Source organism: Cinclus cinclus, chromosome 22, assembly GCF_963662255.1.
Source record: "Cinclus cinclus chromosome 22, bCinCin1.1, whole genome shotgun sequence".
NCBI lineage: Eukaryota > Metazoa > Chordata > Aves > Passeriformes > Cinclidae > Cinclus > Cinclus cinclus.
This window is the reverse complement of record NC_085067.1, coordinates 1,426,880-1,442,044: the sequence shown is the minus strand read 5'-3', so window position 1 is coordinate 1,442,044 and position 15,165 is coordinate 1,426,880. Positions and strand designations below refer to the sequence as shown.

The 15,165-nt window shown below is 47.0% G+C and overlaps 1 protein-coding gene across 1 annotated transcript in view; it reads right to left on the bottom strand.

Moving 5' to 3' along the window:
* ACACA (acetyl-CoA carboxylase alpha) overlaps positions 1-15,165 on the bottom strand; it is a 101,125-nt gene that overhangs the window by 46,062 nt on the left and 39,898 nt on the right. The window contains 8 exon segments of the mRNA XM_062507329.1: positions 468-683; positions 1,000-1,041; positions 3,675-3,719; positions 4,028-4,084; positions 6,319-6,426; positions 7,654-7,750; positions 8,208-8,351; positions 10,367-10,390. Coding sequence (XP_062363313.1) covers positions 468-683; positions 1,000-1,041; positions 3,675-3,719; positions 4,028-4,084; positions 6,319-6,426; positions 7,654-7,750; positions 8,208-8,351; positions 10,367-10,390 — 733 coding nt within the window.

Below are 15,165 nucleotides of genomic sequence, written 5' to 3'. Positions count from 1 at the left end.
CCTGGGTTTCACTCACTACCTTGGATGATGCCTTAAGTTTTAGCTTTCATATTTTCCAGATTCTGTACTGTATTAGTATGTAACTCTGAACTTCATATAAAGTGTTACAAGTTCTCCTCACAGCTCAGTCACACAAACCAATCCTTTTCCAGTCTCAGAACCAAGGACACCGCTGCAGCTTCAGCTCCAAAAAGTGCAAACAGCAGAGAATTGAGGAGAGAATCTGGGAGGATGGGACTGCAGAACCTGGAGCTGGAATTGGACAATGAACCCCAATACGGAAATGGACCCAAACTTATAAAAGTGTGAAAACTCTGACATCTTGTTTGCAGCCACAGCCAGGCTCTTGCACTGCCCAAGGTGAATCCTTTGAAAGCTTTTAATAAATCCCTGCTTTATTCCTTTAACTCTGTCCAGCTTCTGTTCTAGGTCAGCCTCTTTAGGCATCACGAAAGGGACAAACTCACCTTGGTCACCAGGTCTGAGTGCCTGATGATGGCCCTGACGAAGAACCTGTAGTCTGTGACCTCTGTGCCCACCTCCACCTTGGCAGCCCCCAGGTACAGGTGCATTTTGTGGTTGGCACAGGGGATGGCTGTGAGGTCGAAGTTCCTCATGCGGTTCAGCTCCAGCTGGAAGGCCAGGGCTGGCTCCAGGTGCCTGTAAATCCTGTCCTCCTCAAACTGCAGGGGCCATGGACACAGCAGAGGGTGGGAAAGAGTGCATTGGAAAGGTTAAACACTAATGAAATTTCATATTTGAACTCTAAAAATTCCAACAAATCCAACCCAGATTTTTCTATCTCATGCGGTACTGGCACTGGGAGCTGTGAAATTGTTGAAGTGCTGAGAGCATAACACAAATTGCAGGACCCCCCTCAAAAAAGCCTCTTTTCCACAGAAACCAGGAGGTTTTGTCCTGATTCTGAGCAGTGAATCACTGCATGAAAGAAGGATAAAGCCAACACTTGGAGAAAAGTATTAAGAATATCCAACTCACCTTATCCCGGGCACGGAACGTGAAGAACTTTGGGAATTCCCTCTGTTTGAAAACAAAAACAACAGTGTTAGCCCTCCCAAAGCAAGCACTGATGTCCCCAGAGTGCTCTCAGGCCACTCCTGGGGCAGCACCACAGAACAGGAGGTGACACAAGTTGTTCCCAGCTACTTTTTCAACATCACAAAGGTGGTGGAAAAATCAAGTCACCTTCAAGACAGCAGAGGTAGCTTAAACCTGCCCTCACTAATGCAAAAGAGGCTGCTTGATTGGCTTTAGATTATTATTGTCAGTTATTAACAGATAACAACACAGAAGTGGCCACACAGTAGTGGGAAACTTTTTCTAGTTCTGTTATGACTAAGATTCCTGTGGAAATGTCTGGAGTGATGTGAACACTCTGTTATGGATGCAGCTGTACACAGAACAATGATCTTATTCTACAGCTCTCTTCACACCATTACTGCCAGAAATACTCTCTTCCCAAGGAAAACTGGGAGTTGTAATCAAATAACTTTACTCTCCTGTATGGAACAGCAAAACAATTACAAAAATCCCCCATACACCACTCAGTTTATCTGGTTTTCTGTTGCACAGATAAAACCCTGGCAGAGCCTTGAGAGTTTTTAGCATCCTGTCCCTCCAGTTCCATCCAGGCAAATCCATGCCCTCCTCTGGAATTGCACTTTTACTTTGGCCAGTGCTTTGGAGCACATGAGAACACTGCTGCCTGTGCTGAAGGTGACCTGAAGGGACACACACAACTTGCCAGGACTGACTAACTAAGCAAAAAAACAGGGAATCTGACCTGGAGCCACTGAATTTCTGGCTCACATTCCACTATATCCATGAAAGATGAACAAGCCCAGCTGGAGGGAGTGTGACAGCCAGTGACACTGTACAAGCCACCACTGAGCAACACAGATTTTAAGGTTAAAAGTACTATTGTGGTCAGTCATCTTCCTTTTCTCCTAGGTAAAACAGCCCTCAAACCTCAGCTGGTGACTCTCACTTGAGCAAAACAACTTGTGTTTGCCTGGAAACTCTTCCAAAATAAGCAGTGGTAAAAGAAATGCTGCCTTAAAATTCAATATACCCATTGTCTGTGAGCCTCATATAAGAAACAACCTCTTCCACATTTCCTCACTTCTCCCAGCCCCTCCTACCTGCCCTCCTCTGCACGCTGCCAGCTTCTCCCACCATCTCCAGGCTCATTCCACCACTAATGGAATTGCTTCCAAGGCACCTCACTGGTGTGCTGGGCAAATATCATCATTAGATGTGCACACACACAAAAATCCTCAGTGCCCTGGTACCAAAATCCAAAAGAGTGCTCCATTTCCTAAGCAGAAGAATTATACCCCTGCTGTGTTCTAATCAACCAACCATCATCAAGACAATCAAAATAATTTGCCTAAATTAGCCAATCAAGACACCCTGCAAACCGCAGAATGTGAAAAGCTACACCAGAAATCATCAGAGTTGATTATTATACTAATAATCACGTTAAAAACCTAATGAGATGAGGAAATTGGAAGCTTGCTGGAGCAACTCTCTATTACCTCAACATGCTGGGAACTAATTATATAGACTGTAATTAAAACAAAAACAAACCCAAGCCCAGGCCCTGGCTAAGTTAATAGTTGGTCCAGTAATGAAGGGGATGGGATAGACAGTAATAAAGATTGACAGAGCAGCTCCCAGATGTGCTCCACAAACTTTGCAGCCAGATGACACCAAACTCAGGGTCCAGGGAGGGCTTGGGGATGGTTCCTCCTGTTTTGTGCCTCCTTTCTGACCTCTGACACATCCCACAGCACTTACTCAGCAACTCTGATTTTTTATTTCCCCAATACCCATACTGTTCTCTAAAACTTCCTTTTTCAAACCTAAAGCCTAGATTTTCTTGCTAAACATCCCAAAAAACTCTCCACAAAATCCAGTTTCCTAAGCCATTGACTGACAGCTCTGTACCTGTACTGTGAGTAACAATTCCCACGTGGTGACTCTCACATAGGTTCCAACACTGTTTCTGCTGATTTGTGAACTAGTTTTCCCTTCATAAACCTTCCTAGACCAGCTGTGTTGAGCACAGGGTGAATTTTTTGTACTTCAAAGGCTCCTGATAAGTTCCAGAATTGGAAAGTAGAGACCCAAGAGATAAAAATCAGGTTTATGCCTTACACTGTCATCTAAACCAGGCCTCACTGATGCCCAGAGCCTGGGGAAAGAAGTAATTCTCAGCAGTAAGAGCATCCAACATTTCCCACATCACAAAACCATTCTGCAAAATTTAACAAGCCCTTTCAGTGACTGCTCTAAGTTATTTTAAAATCAGTTAGAAGCTGAAAGAAATTGCCACACTAGCTAAGAAATCCGGTTTCACTGATAATTGCACTTTAGAACAGAGGACAACACTGAAACACAAGGAAATTTTTATCAGTGTGGCTTCCTGAGCTCAGCCAGGTGACAAGGGACACTCAGAGCCTCAGTGGCCCCTCTGAATGCCATGGGCCCAGTGTGGGTTTGCAGTCAGATGTTCAAATAAATACTTCAACACTTCACTTTGGCACCAGAGTGGGCATGAAATAAGATCCAAATGAGAAGCCCAGAGCCCCCTGAGTGTCTCCTGGCCTCACATCAGGAATGCCACCATGCTCCAGGTCCTTTTTACTTACATGGAATCTCTGATCCACCTCATAGTTGACCTGTTTCCTGAAGTCCTTACAAACGAAACATACACACATAGGAAGAAAAAAACAAAAGCAGAAGACAGCTAGCAATTAGGATTAAAATCAAAAATGAATTAATTCAAGAATACAAGAGGCTTCAAGATTGTTTACAATTGTAAATTAATTTTCTTAAGCAAATTCATGAAAACCATCTCAAGTTTTACAGGACAAAACCAGTGAAGAGAGAACTAAATACAGTAAACGCAGCATTTAATTGGAAGAAAAAACATGTCAGATGCCAATGGTACAATGAGCTAGAAACCAAAGAGTTCAGAGCACCAGGAAAGATATGGAAATACCTTTTGTGCCACAAGGAAAGTCAGCCTTCGAATGCCATGCTCAATCAGGACTGATTTCTGCAAAAACAAGGATTGAAACAGCTGACTGGACTGGCAGAAAAAGAACAGACTGGAAACACACTGAAAACCTCCATGAAGTGACAAAACTCTGCAGATCCTTCTGGGTTCCTGCCCCCCTTCAGCTTTCCCAGCTCCTTTAGCAGCATAAATACCAAAATCCCTTCCACCTGAGCAGGTAAATAACTAAATCCCAGGAACTGTGAATTCCAGCTGAGCCTGGCTAAGCAGGAATTCAGAAGTCACACCCAAATCTTGCAGGAAATATCCTTGGTCATTTGCCAAGATTGCTTTTTGAAGGGAGCACAGCATAGATGTGGTAGGGTCATAGAAAATGATGGAAAATGAGTTTTAGAAGAGCTAACCCACAGAAGAATGAAGTTCATACTTGCCTTTGGCACAGTAAGCTCATGGATAACCCAGCCCAAGGCACACATCCAGGCTCTCAGCCTGGAGAAGGCTTCAGGGGGGACTCACTGTGACCTCCTAGTACTTTAAGGACATTAAAATAGAAGGGAGGGGGACTTTTTGTATGGGCAGAGAGGAACATGACAAGAATCAGATGGACAAGAGATGATGGGATGACAGGCAGGGCCTGAAGGTCTCTTCCAGCCCAAACCATCCTGAGATTCCAAGATTCCACATTGCAAAGGTGATACAAGCCAGATGTCAGGGTTTTCTTTCAAACACATCACAGAATTTCCATCCTGGTTGCTTCTCTCTCCTGCTCCCCTCAGTCCTCTCTCAGAGGAGTGCTGCCATCAGTACTTGCCACGCCACTGATCCTCTGAAGTGCTAAGATCTCATCATTCTCCTCTTTTTCAAACTTTTCTCCTTCCTGCCCCCTCTTCCAATTCAAAAGCCAAGAACGCAAAAAGCAACAACAACTCAGCTCAAGCAGGAACAAACCAGCCCCTCTCTGCACAGACTGTGATGTTTTACTAAGGTTAAGCCCTTTGGAAATGAGCAGCAGTGACTATATTCATGGCAAGAGGAAGAAAATAACTTTAATAATGCCATGATTTAAAAAGCAAAAATTGTTATTGCTTTTAAAATTCCACAAGTGGCAGACAATAACAGCAGAGCAACAGGATTCTGATTACATGGTAATAATGTGGGTCTCCCAGCAAGGCCACAGCTATTACAGAGCGATTAGCCATCAGCACCTGGAGAAACTCCATTTCCACTGACTGCCTCAATCTCCTCCACAAGTCATTTACAAGTATATGATCCTAATTTCTATTAAAAAAACCACACACAACATGCTGGGACTAGAAGATTATTCGGACAATTTGGATCAACCTATTTGATAGTTTAATGTGGTTTTGGATTTTTATATATGTGTGTTTTATTTCTTTCCTTTTATCCCCTCCCATAAAACGCCTGGAGCATGATCAAGCAGATGAAAAGCAGAACTAGTTTTAATTCTTAGATTTGATTGTTTTCCTTGTTTAAAGAGACAGGAAGCTGCTGAAGCCATGTGGATGCCATTCCCACTTTGGTACCCCTGATTTCTGCAGGACATGTTCCCACCTTCCACACTCTTTCAGTGCTCCCAAAACCAGTGCAGCACCAGGAATCCCTACTGGGACAGTCAGCTCCACAAACTGGTGGAGTTCTTCACACCACCAGAAAAGCAGGTGCAGGCAGAGCCCAGAGTGGACACAAGGAGGCTGTTCCCAACCCAGGCTGTCCCAGCACTCACATCTGGGACTCTAAAGTGTATCCCACACTTAGGAAGGGGCAAAAGAACGTGCCAAATAATTCCTCCTCATGCCAGGAATGTTGCATAAGGTGGATGCTCCAGCATACTAACAAGGGCAGTAAATTTTAATCGCATTAAGACTATGATGATACACAAATACAGGACATTTTAATGTCATTTTACATGGTTCTGCTGCTCATGCAACAACTTTATCACCAGGCAAATGGACAGAACACATTTTCAGAGTATGTGGATTGACTTGATGTGTTTAAAACCTTCCAAGTCTTTCATCCCACCAAAAATTAAAGGGAAGAAGTCCTGACCTGACAGATTAGGAGGAGAAACAATGACCTGGTGACTTCAGGGAGGTGCAGCCACCAGTCAAAGCAATGGGAAGGCTTTAGATGGGATAAATCAAGGATGTAACTGTAGCATGCTTGTTTTGAAATCAAACAAAAACTCCCAAACCTGGGAACATAGAGACTTTTCCCATGCTGCACAAGGCCAGAGAGGGATGCAGGGGCCTCACCTTGCTCTGGGTGAACTCCCTGAACATGGCAGCCAGGCTATCATCATCCACGTCGCTGTCGGTTTTGATGGCCACGTTCAGGATGTGGATGGGCTCCTCCCGGGCACTCTGCAAGGACAAGGGAATATTCCCCATGGGTGAATCATGAATAATTTAACACCTGCTAGACCTCAGAACAGGCTCCCTAAATCCAGCTTTAAAGCAGAGATGCTCTGGGGGAAATGACCTCAGTGGCGCACCAGGGAAAACTGAGGGAAATCCTTGACCAAAGAGCCTCATAAATCTGTAATTTCACAGAAGCCAATGTCCACAAACATCAAACAGGAGCCTCTTTTGGAAAATCCAAATCTGAGCATGAGACAGGCCACAGGGTCAGTGCCTCTCTTTACCAGATGCAGCACAAGAACAGTAGAGAACTTCGCATCAAGAAAAGTAATTACATTAATCAAAGTGTAGGGGCAAAACAATGTGAGTTTTCATATCTACAACAACATGAATTAATGTGGAAACATCAGTTCCATTAGAGCTTCAAGCAATTACAGATTCAGTCTTCAGAAGCCTGTGATTAACTGGGAAAAAGTGAGTCTAGACAGGAAATTACCTTGGTGAGGTGAGGGGATGTAAAGAGAGGTATCTGAGGACATTAAGGTTGACAGTAATATTCTGGAAAAGGTTACAGTGCTTACACACATCAGGATCACTGGATCAGTGGAAAACAAAGCCCTGTTCTGCACACAGGCTATATTCCAGCAGAGCTCCCCACTCTTGTGGAGCAGCTACCTGTGTCCTAAGGGAAATGGACTTCTATCCCTACGGATTAGGGACCACCTGCTTCCTCTGCACCTGTTCTCCACATCACTGCAAAAACTGAGCGGCTCCACTCAGCCTTTCCTCCCAAAAACACTTCCAAGAGGTAGAACAGAGGGAAGAATGAGGATTTAAAGTGACTGGAAAGGGTGTAAGACAGGAAACACAGCAAGTCAGACGCAGGACAAAGATGGCTGAAGATGCAGTTCAACATCCCGTGCAGAAAGAGGGTCTGGAGACTTAATAGGGGGTTTAAACTCTGTTATGCTGCTGTAGATCCAGTAATTCTGCTGATGCTAAAAGCCATAAACTAAATTTACATGGAGAGCAAGAGGCTGAGCCATAGTTTTAGAACCAAGCTCAAAAGCGGCTGCCTACGCCGAGTCACCCACTGTGGAACAAGCAAGCAAATCACAGCCATAAATACACAAAGCTAACTCCTGCTTCCAGCACTCCAGCTAGGGAGGAGCATCCAGCCTCAGCCTGCTGCCAGCCTGCGAGCACCTTCCAGAATAAAACCCACCCTACCTTGTCTTCATCATACAGGGAAGCGTGGCCGGCCTCAGGGAACGTCGGGCTCTGCGGGGGAGAGTCACAGAAGCATCCCATGACTTCATCAAAGATCCTGGAATACACCAGGGAGAGAGCAATCACCACCACACCACTGCCAGCACGTGGAGCATCCAGTACTGAACCCACCAGTCCTGGCAGGAAAGGGCTCCTTCTCCTTCCCTGCAATTCCTTAAACCATAATCTGGATCGTCCAACATTTGTCAGAGACCTCCTGCACGCAGGCTGAGGGCTCTGCTGGGGGTTTGCCTATCCCAAAAGGTTGGAAACACAAAGAACTCCTTCCCACACACATCCACAGAGCATTAGGAGACATCAGCATGTTCCCAAGTGGTCTCCAACCAGCAGGAACCCGGGATGCTGAGACTGCAAGGGGACACACACACAGGGATCCAAACAGGGATAAACACGCTCAGGACCAGACTAAACCTGGCTCTAGACCTGGCAAAGCCTTCCCCCAGCTCTGGCAGGGCCCAGCTGGGGAGGTGGCCACAGAAGCAAGCCCCACACACCTGACAAAGTCCTCGAAGGTACGGAAGGAGACCATGCCACCCATCCTCTGGCACGGGGGAGTGAAGGAGTTGTCCAGCAGCACGTCGCTCACGCTGGCCACGTGCACCATCCCATAGTGATTGAGGTTGGAAGAGAAGGACATTCTAAACAGCAAGGCAACAAGAGCACAGTCAGCAGGGACAGGGGACAGCACTGGGAGCAGGTGTGGGTACCTGGAGCGTGGCTGTGCAATCCGTGCTGGATTTCTCAGCCTGCTCCAGAGCCCCTGCCACGCCTCTGGTGCCACCCTTACCTGGATGTTGTCTCAGTGACAGGAGCACTCAGAGTTAGCAAATAATGTCATAACCCCTTAAAACAGGTATTTCTTTACATGACAGGAGAATTCTGGTTATGCAAAGCTGAAGTTATTTTTCCTCCTGTCTTTATGTTTTGCTCTACAGGTGGAACGTGATTCAAACAGCAGCAATTTTAAGATTTGACACTTGAAGGATTCAGTACATTTTTACAAATTAGGTTGAAGCACACCATGCTGCATTATCTTATTGATTCCATGATTTTTCTGATCATACTATAATTTGCACTCCTCAAATGCAGTGTGGTACAGTGATTTCTCCAAAATTCTTTACTGAGTCTTATGCTCATATTCCTACACTTCCTGTTCAAGAAACAACTGGATGTGGCACGAGGCACTCAGTGCTCTGGGCTGGTTGACAAGGTGGGGACCGGTCACAAGTTAGACTCCATGGTCTTGGAGGTCTTTTCCAACCTCACTAATCCTGTGATTTTTATGGGTTTTTTTTAAAGACTCACAGTGCTATGATCAAGACTAGCAGAGGAAGCTTCTCACACAGTGAGGATAAAGCACACAGTTAGACTGGACCTTTCTCTGGTGACCACAGCTGGGGTTTGCCTTCTCTGCAGTAATTATCACCAATTTCTGAGCTGTATGACAGACTCATCTTCATTCAGACTTATTTCAAGAGCTGCCTGCAACGTGGTGACACTTCTGAAGAGACACAAGCAGGGATCTGGCCCAGGGACCACAAGCTCCTCACTCTCTCTCCCTGGGTTTAGGGACACATTAATTTTGCTCCTCCCCACTGGTGCCACAGCAGGAGGAGATAAGGAAAAAAAGTCAGGGAATTGATTCCCCAGCTCACACACGGTGCCTCAGAGCTGGGAAGTCCAAGGGGTGCTCAGCTGTTTGGGAAAAGCAGGGCAAGCCACTCCGACCCAGGAGCTGGCTGAGCACTCCTGCCACAGCCACCTCCCAGCTTTGCTGAGATTTCCTCCTTCCCACACACCAAACCTACTGTGATCCAGGCCTGAGTACAGTGTTAACAAGTCTAAAGTATCATCAGTGTGATTAATAGCTCTCCATGCTAAAGTCACTCTCTGTTTCCTCAATTTATCTCTGATTAAGAGCCGTGAGACTTCCAAGCCCATTTTTACTATTTTTCCCTAAATAGGCTTGTAAGCAGTAATAAATAATAGGTATTCACGTTTTGAAAGAGGAATTTTTCAGGACATGCCTTGGTGTATGTTTCTTACAACTAATACAAAAACTATCACAGAACAGGAACCGAACAAAAAGACAGCAGACATTTTTCATGTATTATTTAAAACAAGAAATACTTTTCAACTGAGACACGGGAGGAAAAATTAGCGTCCAAACCACAACAAAACATGCTGTCAGCTGCCTGAGATGTAGATTCATCTATGGTGTGAGGAAGGTGAAACAGCCCTGACAAATTCTAAGCTATGGACAAGAAACCAGGGTAGCACCAGGTTGGGCTGGGAGGAATTGCCTGGGGTCACTGTGACACCCTACCAGAGGGTCAACACCTGGGAAACCAGTGCCAAAAGAGACCCTAGGACAGCACTTTGCTGTGTAACACACTGCAGATGAGCTGAGTCACCCAGCAAATTTGATTTCAAAGATTGCTGCATGCAAAGATTTTATTTTTTTTTTTAAAGAAAAGCTGAAAACATGTTTTAGACAAAGGGAGAGGAAAAGGGAAGGTAAGAGCAGAGTTATGGTTGAGAGTTTCCCAAGTAAAGAGAAGGGCACTACAACAAAACATGTTAAAACATTCAGGATTAGGCTACTTCTTTCTAATGTGGCTTTTGAAATTGGAGAAGATGATGAGTACCATACCTGTTTAGCGTGGGGATGTTCCCTCTGTAATCAAACAACCACAGTTAGTCACAGACTGGTTAGTGAAAGCCATCATCAAGAACCATCATCAAACTGATGCACACAACCAGCAACAACTTTTACAACTGACTTTCCCAAATTTGTCAGCTGCCAGGGACAGCTCCCTGCCAGGGGCCCTGGGGTGGCACTCACCACCCGCCTTCACTTGCCATGGGCAGAGCCAGGCCAGGCAGAGCATGCCAGTGATGGAATATCCCAGGAGAACACTTGGCATGTGCAAGGGAGCCCACACTGCTGTTCACCTTCCACTGCTGTCCCCACTTCAAGCCCTGTGCACACACCCAGTGCCAAGCAAGACTGGAGGGCAGCTTGCACTCCCTGACAGACCAGCAAACAGCAGAGATGCAGAAAGAAAATAAAAATCACCACCTCACACAGGAAAATTGCAACAGGTTCAGGAAAACAAGCCAAATCCTCAGTGCCAAACCTCCAGGCTAAGCAGCAGCCCACGCACAGGCTCCCACCATGCAGGAACAAGGCAAACACACACAGCACCATGGAATACGTTGCATTTTCAGCACTAAAAAGGACAACCTTAAAGGCTAATAAGAACCAACTTAAGGCTAATTTGAGGAAAACTTTACCAATTCTATTATAACATCAGCCCAACTCTCCTCATATCTGCATGCAGTCCAGGGCTTAGTGATGCACAGGAGGCAGAGAGGAGTGAGGGGCACATTTTCACACCAGCAGAAAGCAGCAGAGCCCAGCCCACACCAGGAACAGACAGGAGAGTGCTCCATGCAAGATGGAAAAATTGCTGGGATCCGACATGCAAAGTAGCATAAATTAAAGTTCTAAAAAGTCCTTGCATGCACGAGGCTTGTGCAAAGGGATGAGCAAGAATTAAAAGATGGAAAGGAGAGTTTTGAGGAATATGTGAGTGGACATTCACCCTCTTCCCTTCAGGAGATTAAACCACAAATGATTTTGACATCCTAGACCATAGGCAAGACCCCAAATTACTGAGCACAGAGTCTCCATGCTCAATGACCAGTGTATTCCATGGTCACACTGCTCAGCCTGCCTGCCCTGCTCCTGTCCCAGACTGGTTTGGTCACAGCAGAGTCACCTTCGCTGCAAGGTGATGTGTTGGGTGCATTACTGGTAGGGGCCCAAAAAAATCCCCATAATCTCCTTAAACCATATGGGGGAAAAAATACCACAAAACATATGTGTTATGGTGTAAATAACACAAGTATTTCATTTTTGGGGGGATGGGGGGGACAGCCCCTGTGCTGCAGAGCCTGTGGTCAGGACAGAACGGACCTCAAGCCCTGAGGGGGTTGGGACTATTTTTTGAGCTTGGCAAAGAGTGGCAAAGCTGCATGTGATCTACTTCAGTTGGAAAAAATAGTCTGGAGAGGACTGGCAGTTCCTACCCCCAGCAGGAACACTCCTGTAGCCATCCCTGGAAGGCTTTCAGAAAAGAGAGGGACAAAAAAAAAACCAGCATAACAAATGTTCAGTTCAGCCTCAAGAAGGGCACCCTGGTGCTGTGCTCTGGGAGCTTCTCCTGCCACTCCACAAGGAGCTGGAGAGGCTCAGGCAGGAACAGCAAGGAGGGAAACAAGGCAAGGAGCAGTGGATTGAAACAGAGAGAGAGCAGGTTCAAATGGGATGTCAGGGAGAAATTCCTCCCTGTGAGGGAGGGGAGGTCCTGGCACAGGGTGCCCAGAGCAGCTCTGGCTGCCCGTGGATCTCTGGAAGTGTTCCAGGTTGGATAGGGCTGGGAGCACTGGAAGGTGTCCCTGCCTTCCATAATGAGATCTTTAAGGTTCTTTCCAGCCCAAACCACCCCTGGTTCCATGCCAGGACCATGTCAGAGCCCCTGGCAGCCCAGGGGTGACACGGGCAGTGCCATGGGGCAGTACTGGCACCCACAGCCTCACACCCTGCCCTCCACAGCAGCCCCAGCCCTTCTCTGATCCCTCCTCAGCTCCCAGAATGGCCCCTCCTGACCAGGTACTGATCCCAGCATGGATCTGCTCCAGCCCTGCTGTGCCCATTGCTCCTGCACCCTCTGCATCTCCTGGGGACTCTGAATTTGGTTCCCCACGCCCTTTCCTTTCCTTTCCTTTCCTTTCCTTTCCTTTCCTTTCCTTTCCTTTCCTTTCCTTTCCTTTCCTTTCCTTTCCTTTCCTTTCTTTTCCTTTCCTTTCCTTTCCTTTCCCTTTTTCTGTGAGAACAGGAGCTCTCCCCCACGCCAAGGCCATGCATGCAAAGCTGCAGCTGTGAGCAAGTGCCAGAGTAGGGCAAAGCTTTAGAAGTGAGGTAGCAAAGCAGAATCAGCAGAGGTTGGCTCAATAACCCATTTGTAGTTATTAACAGCAGTACCACAGGAGAAAGAGCAATTCCACTGGCTCTGACCAGTGCCATTCCTCTTATGTTTCTTCATTTCTGTAGAAGAATCTAACCAGAAGGCTGTGAAACATGCCTCAAACCATACATTTTGATTGAGTTTTTCCTCTCCCTCTTTCTTCCCTTATTCTTCTGCTCCCTCTGTGATTCAGCCAAGCTGAATCTGCTACAGAAGTCCAATTTGCATAAAATTATCGTCGTTCCATTCAGTTTGCTGCCCCTTCCACAGCCCCTTCTTTGCTCTGCTGGAAGATTTTGCCCTTTCCAAGGCAGGCAAGCCAAGGGAACAGCAGCACATTACTGCTGCCTGCTGCCTAATTAACATCAAACCTCAGCACGGTGCTGCAGGGATTTACAGGTGTCCTGGAATCATTTCTCCCTCCTCCCTCACTGTACAAACCACTCTCACAACAAGGAGGGGACCTCAGGCTACCTGACAGCCCATGAGTTATCCCTTTGGGGCTCCAGGTAGGGTCAGAGCCCACAGCAGCACGGCTGGGTCACTCCTGGCATCCAAAGACTGATGCCAGAGGCTGTTCCAGCAACTAGTCCATTGAAAATGCTTTCACTTTGTCAGAAATTCACATTTTATAAGTAGATCATTGTAAAATGATAGCAGGAAAAAGAACCTCTGCACACTGCTCTAAATGTGAGTGAGTGTGGGGCTCTTAAAAAAGCCCTGTTTGGGACCAGGGATATTTAACCTGGCTTTCAGCCTTCCAAATGGTTTCTACCTGTAAGCTAAGGAAGAGGCTGACAAAGAGGAACAGAATACCCCATAGATGATAAAACATCCGGAGACAATAAAGATCATGCACCACTCTTAAGCCTTGAAATCAGCAACACCAAAAAGTCCAGGGTGGGGCATGAACAAACATCCACAAGCACAGAGGGAGGAGGCAAAACCAAGCACAAGATAGTTGAGACATTTATGCTGATGGAAATACTCTTGGATGGGGCTCTAGTGAGAAGTTCCCTGTCCAGTGAGATGAGCTTTAAGGTCCTTCCACCCCAGGCCATTCTATGGTTTGATGGTGTTGATGAAAAGCAGAGAAACTCATGCCTAGGCTTGAATTCCACCCTTGGAAGCACCATGGAGAACAGGATGCAGTCCCAGGAATAAATTCTACCCAGACAAGAAATTTGCCTCTGCATCTATGTTTGTTGAGTGTGCATTCCTGGCTCCAGAGGCATCCAGGGCGTGCTGCTATCAGACATCTCCTTCATCCAGTCCCCAGAGTCACACCTGCCTTAAAGCTAAAGCAGGTTCATTATCAGAACTTCATCTGCAGTGCTAAACCCTTCCTCACTTCCTCCTTCCAATGCTACATCCTGATCCAAGATCCCTCAGGACATGCCAAGGCCGAGTGTGGCAGCTGGGGGTGTTCCATGGGACAGGGGGAAGGTGTGGGCTCAGTGCCCAGAGGGGTTGGGAAGGCCTGGCTGATCAGCAGGGACCAAATCCAGCCTGGGTTCTATTCCAGTTTTCCTCTGGGGCTCAACAGAGCAGAAGGCAGAGCCCTGGGCTATCCCTGCCACACCCCAAAATCAGCACCTTGTCAGCACCTGCCTCAGCATCTGCTCCAGGGGACACATCCAGCTCTGAGAAAAACAGGGATCTGTTTTATGGGAGCACATTTATCTGTGAGTTCTTCCCTCCTGATCCTCCAGCACATCTGTTCCTGGGGAAGGGGGGAATCAAGGAAGCAGCTGAACAGCCTGGCTGGGGGAGCTGGAGAGAAGGGGATGCTCTGGGAGGAGCAGGGCAGCAGCAGGCTCCAAGAGCTGGCTACAGCAGACAATGTCCCAGTTTAATTTAAACCTTACAGCTTCAGACATAAGAAAGGCTGCTGGAAAGCAGGAGAGGAGAGAGGATTAGAAAGAAACATTTTTGTTGAGAAAGCACTATAATTCCCTCTCCTCGACACACAATGTTTCTTTGAACAGAAGATTTTGAGCTAAGATTAGGCAAGGGCAGTTTCATGAACACCTCAGAAAGGCCTTTCAGTGTGTGTCACCTGGGCTGCCACTCTCACAAAGGCAGCTGAACCCTCTGAGCAGCACTCAATACTGCCCTGCTGCCTGCCAAGCACAGCACAGAGCAGGGGCTCATTTCTTCCTCCCATCTCCTCTCCCCAGGACCCAGGCTGGCAGCACAAGGCAGCCATCCCCAGGCACGGGCTCTGCACTTGTCTGCAGCCCCTGTGCAGCGTGTGGCCACTGGAATCCCAGAGATCCCCTTGGATCCATGCCTCCAGCTTGGGTTTCTGCTCGGGGAGGGCTCCCCAACTCCATTTGCTGCCAGATGGTGACACTGCACTCCTCATCTGCCCTGCACCGGGCACAGGGAATGCTGATGGATCCATCAAGCCCTCTGT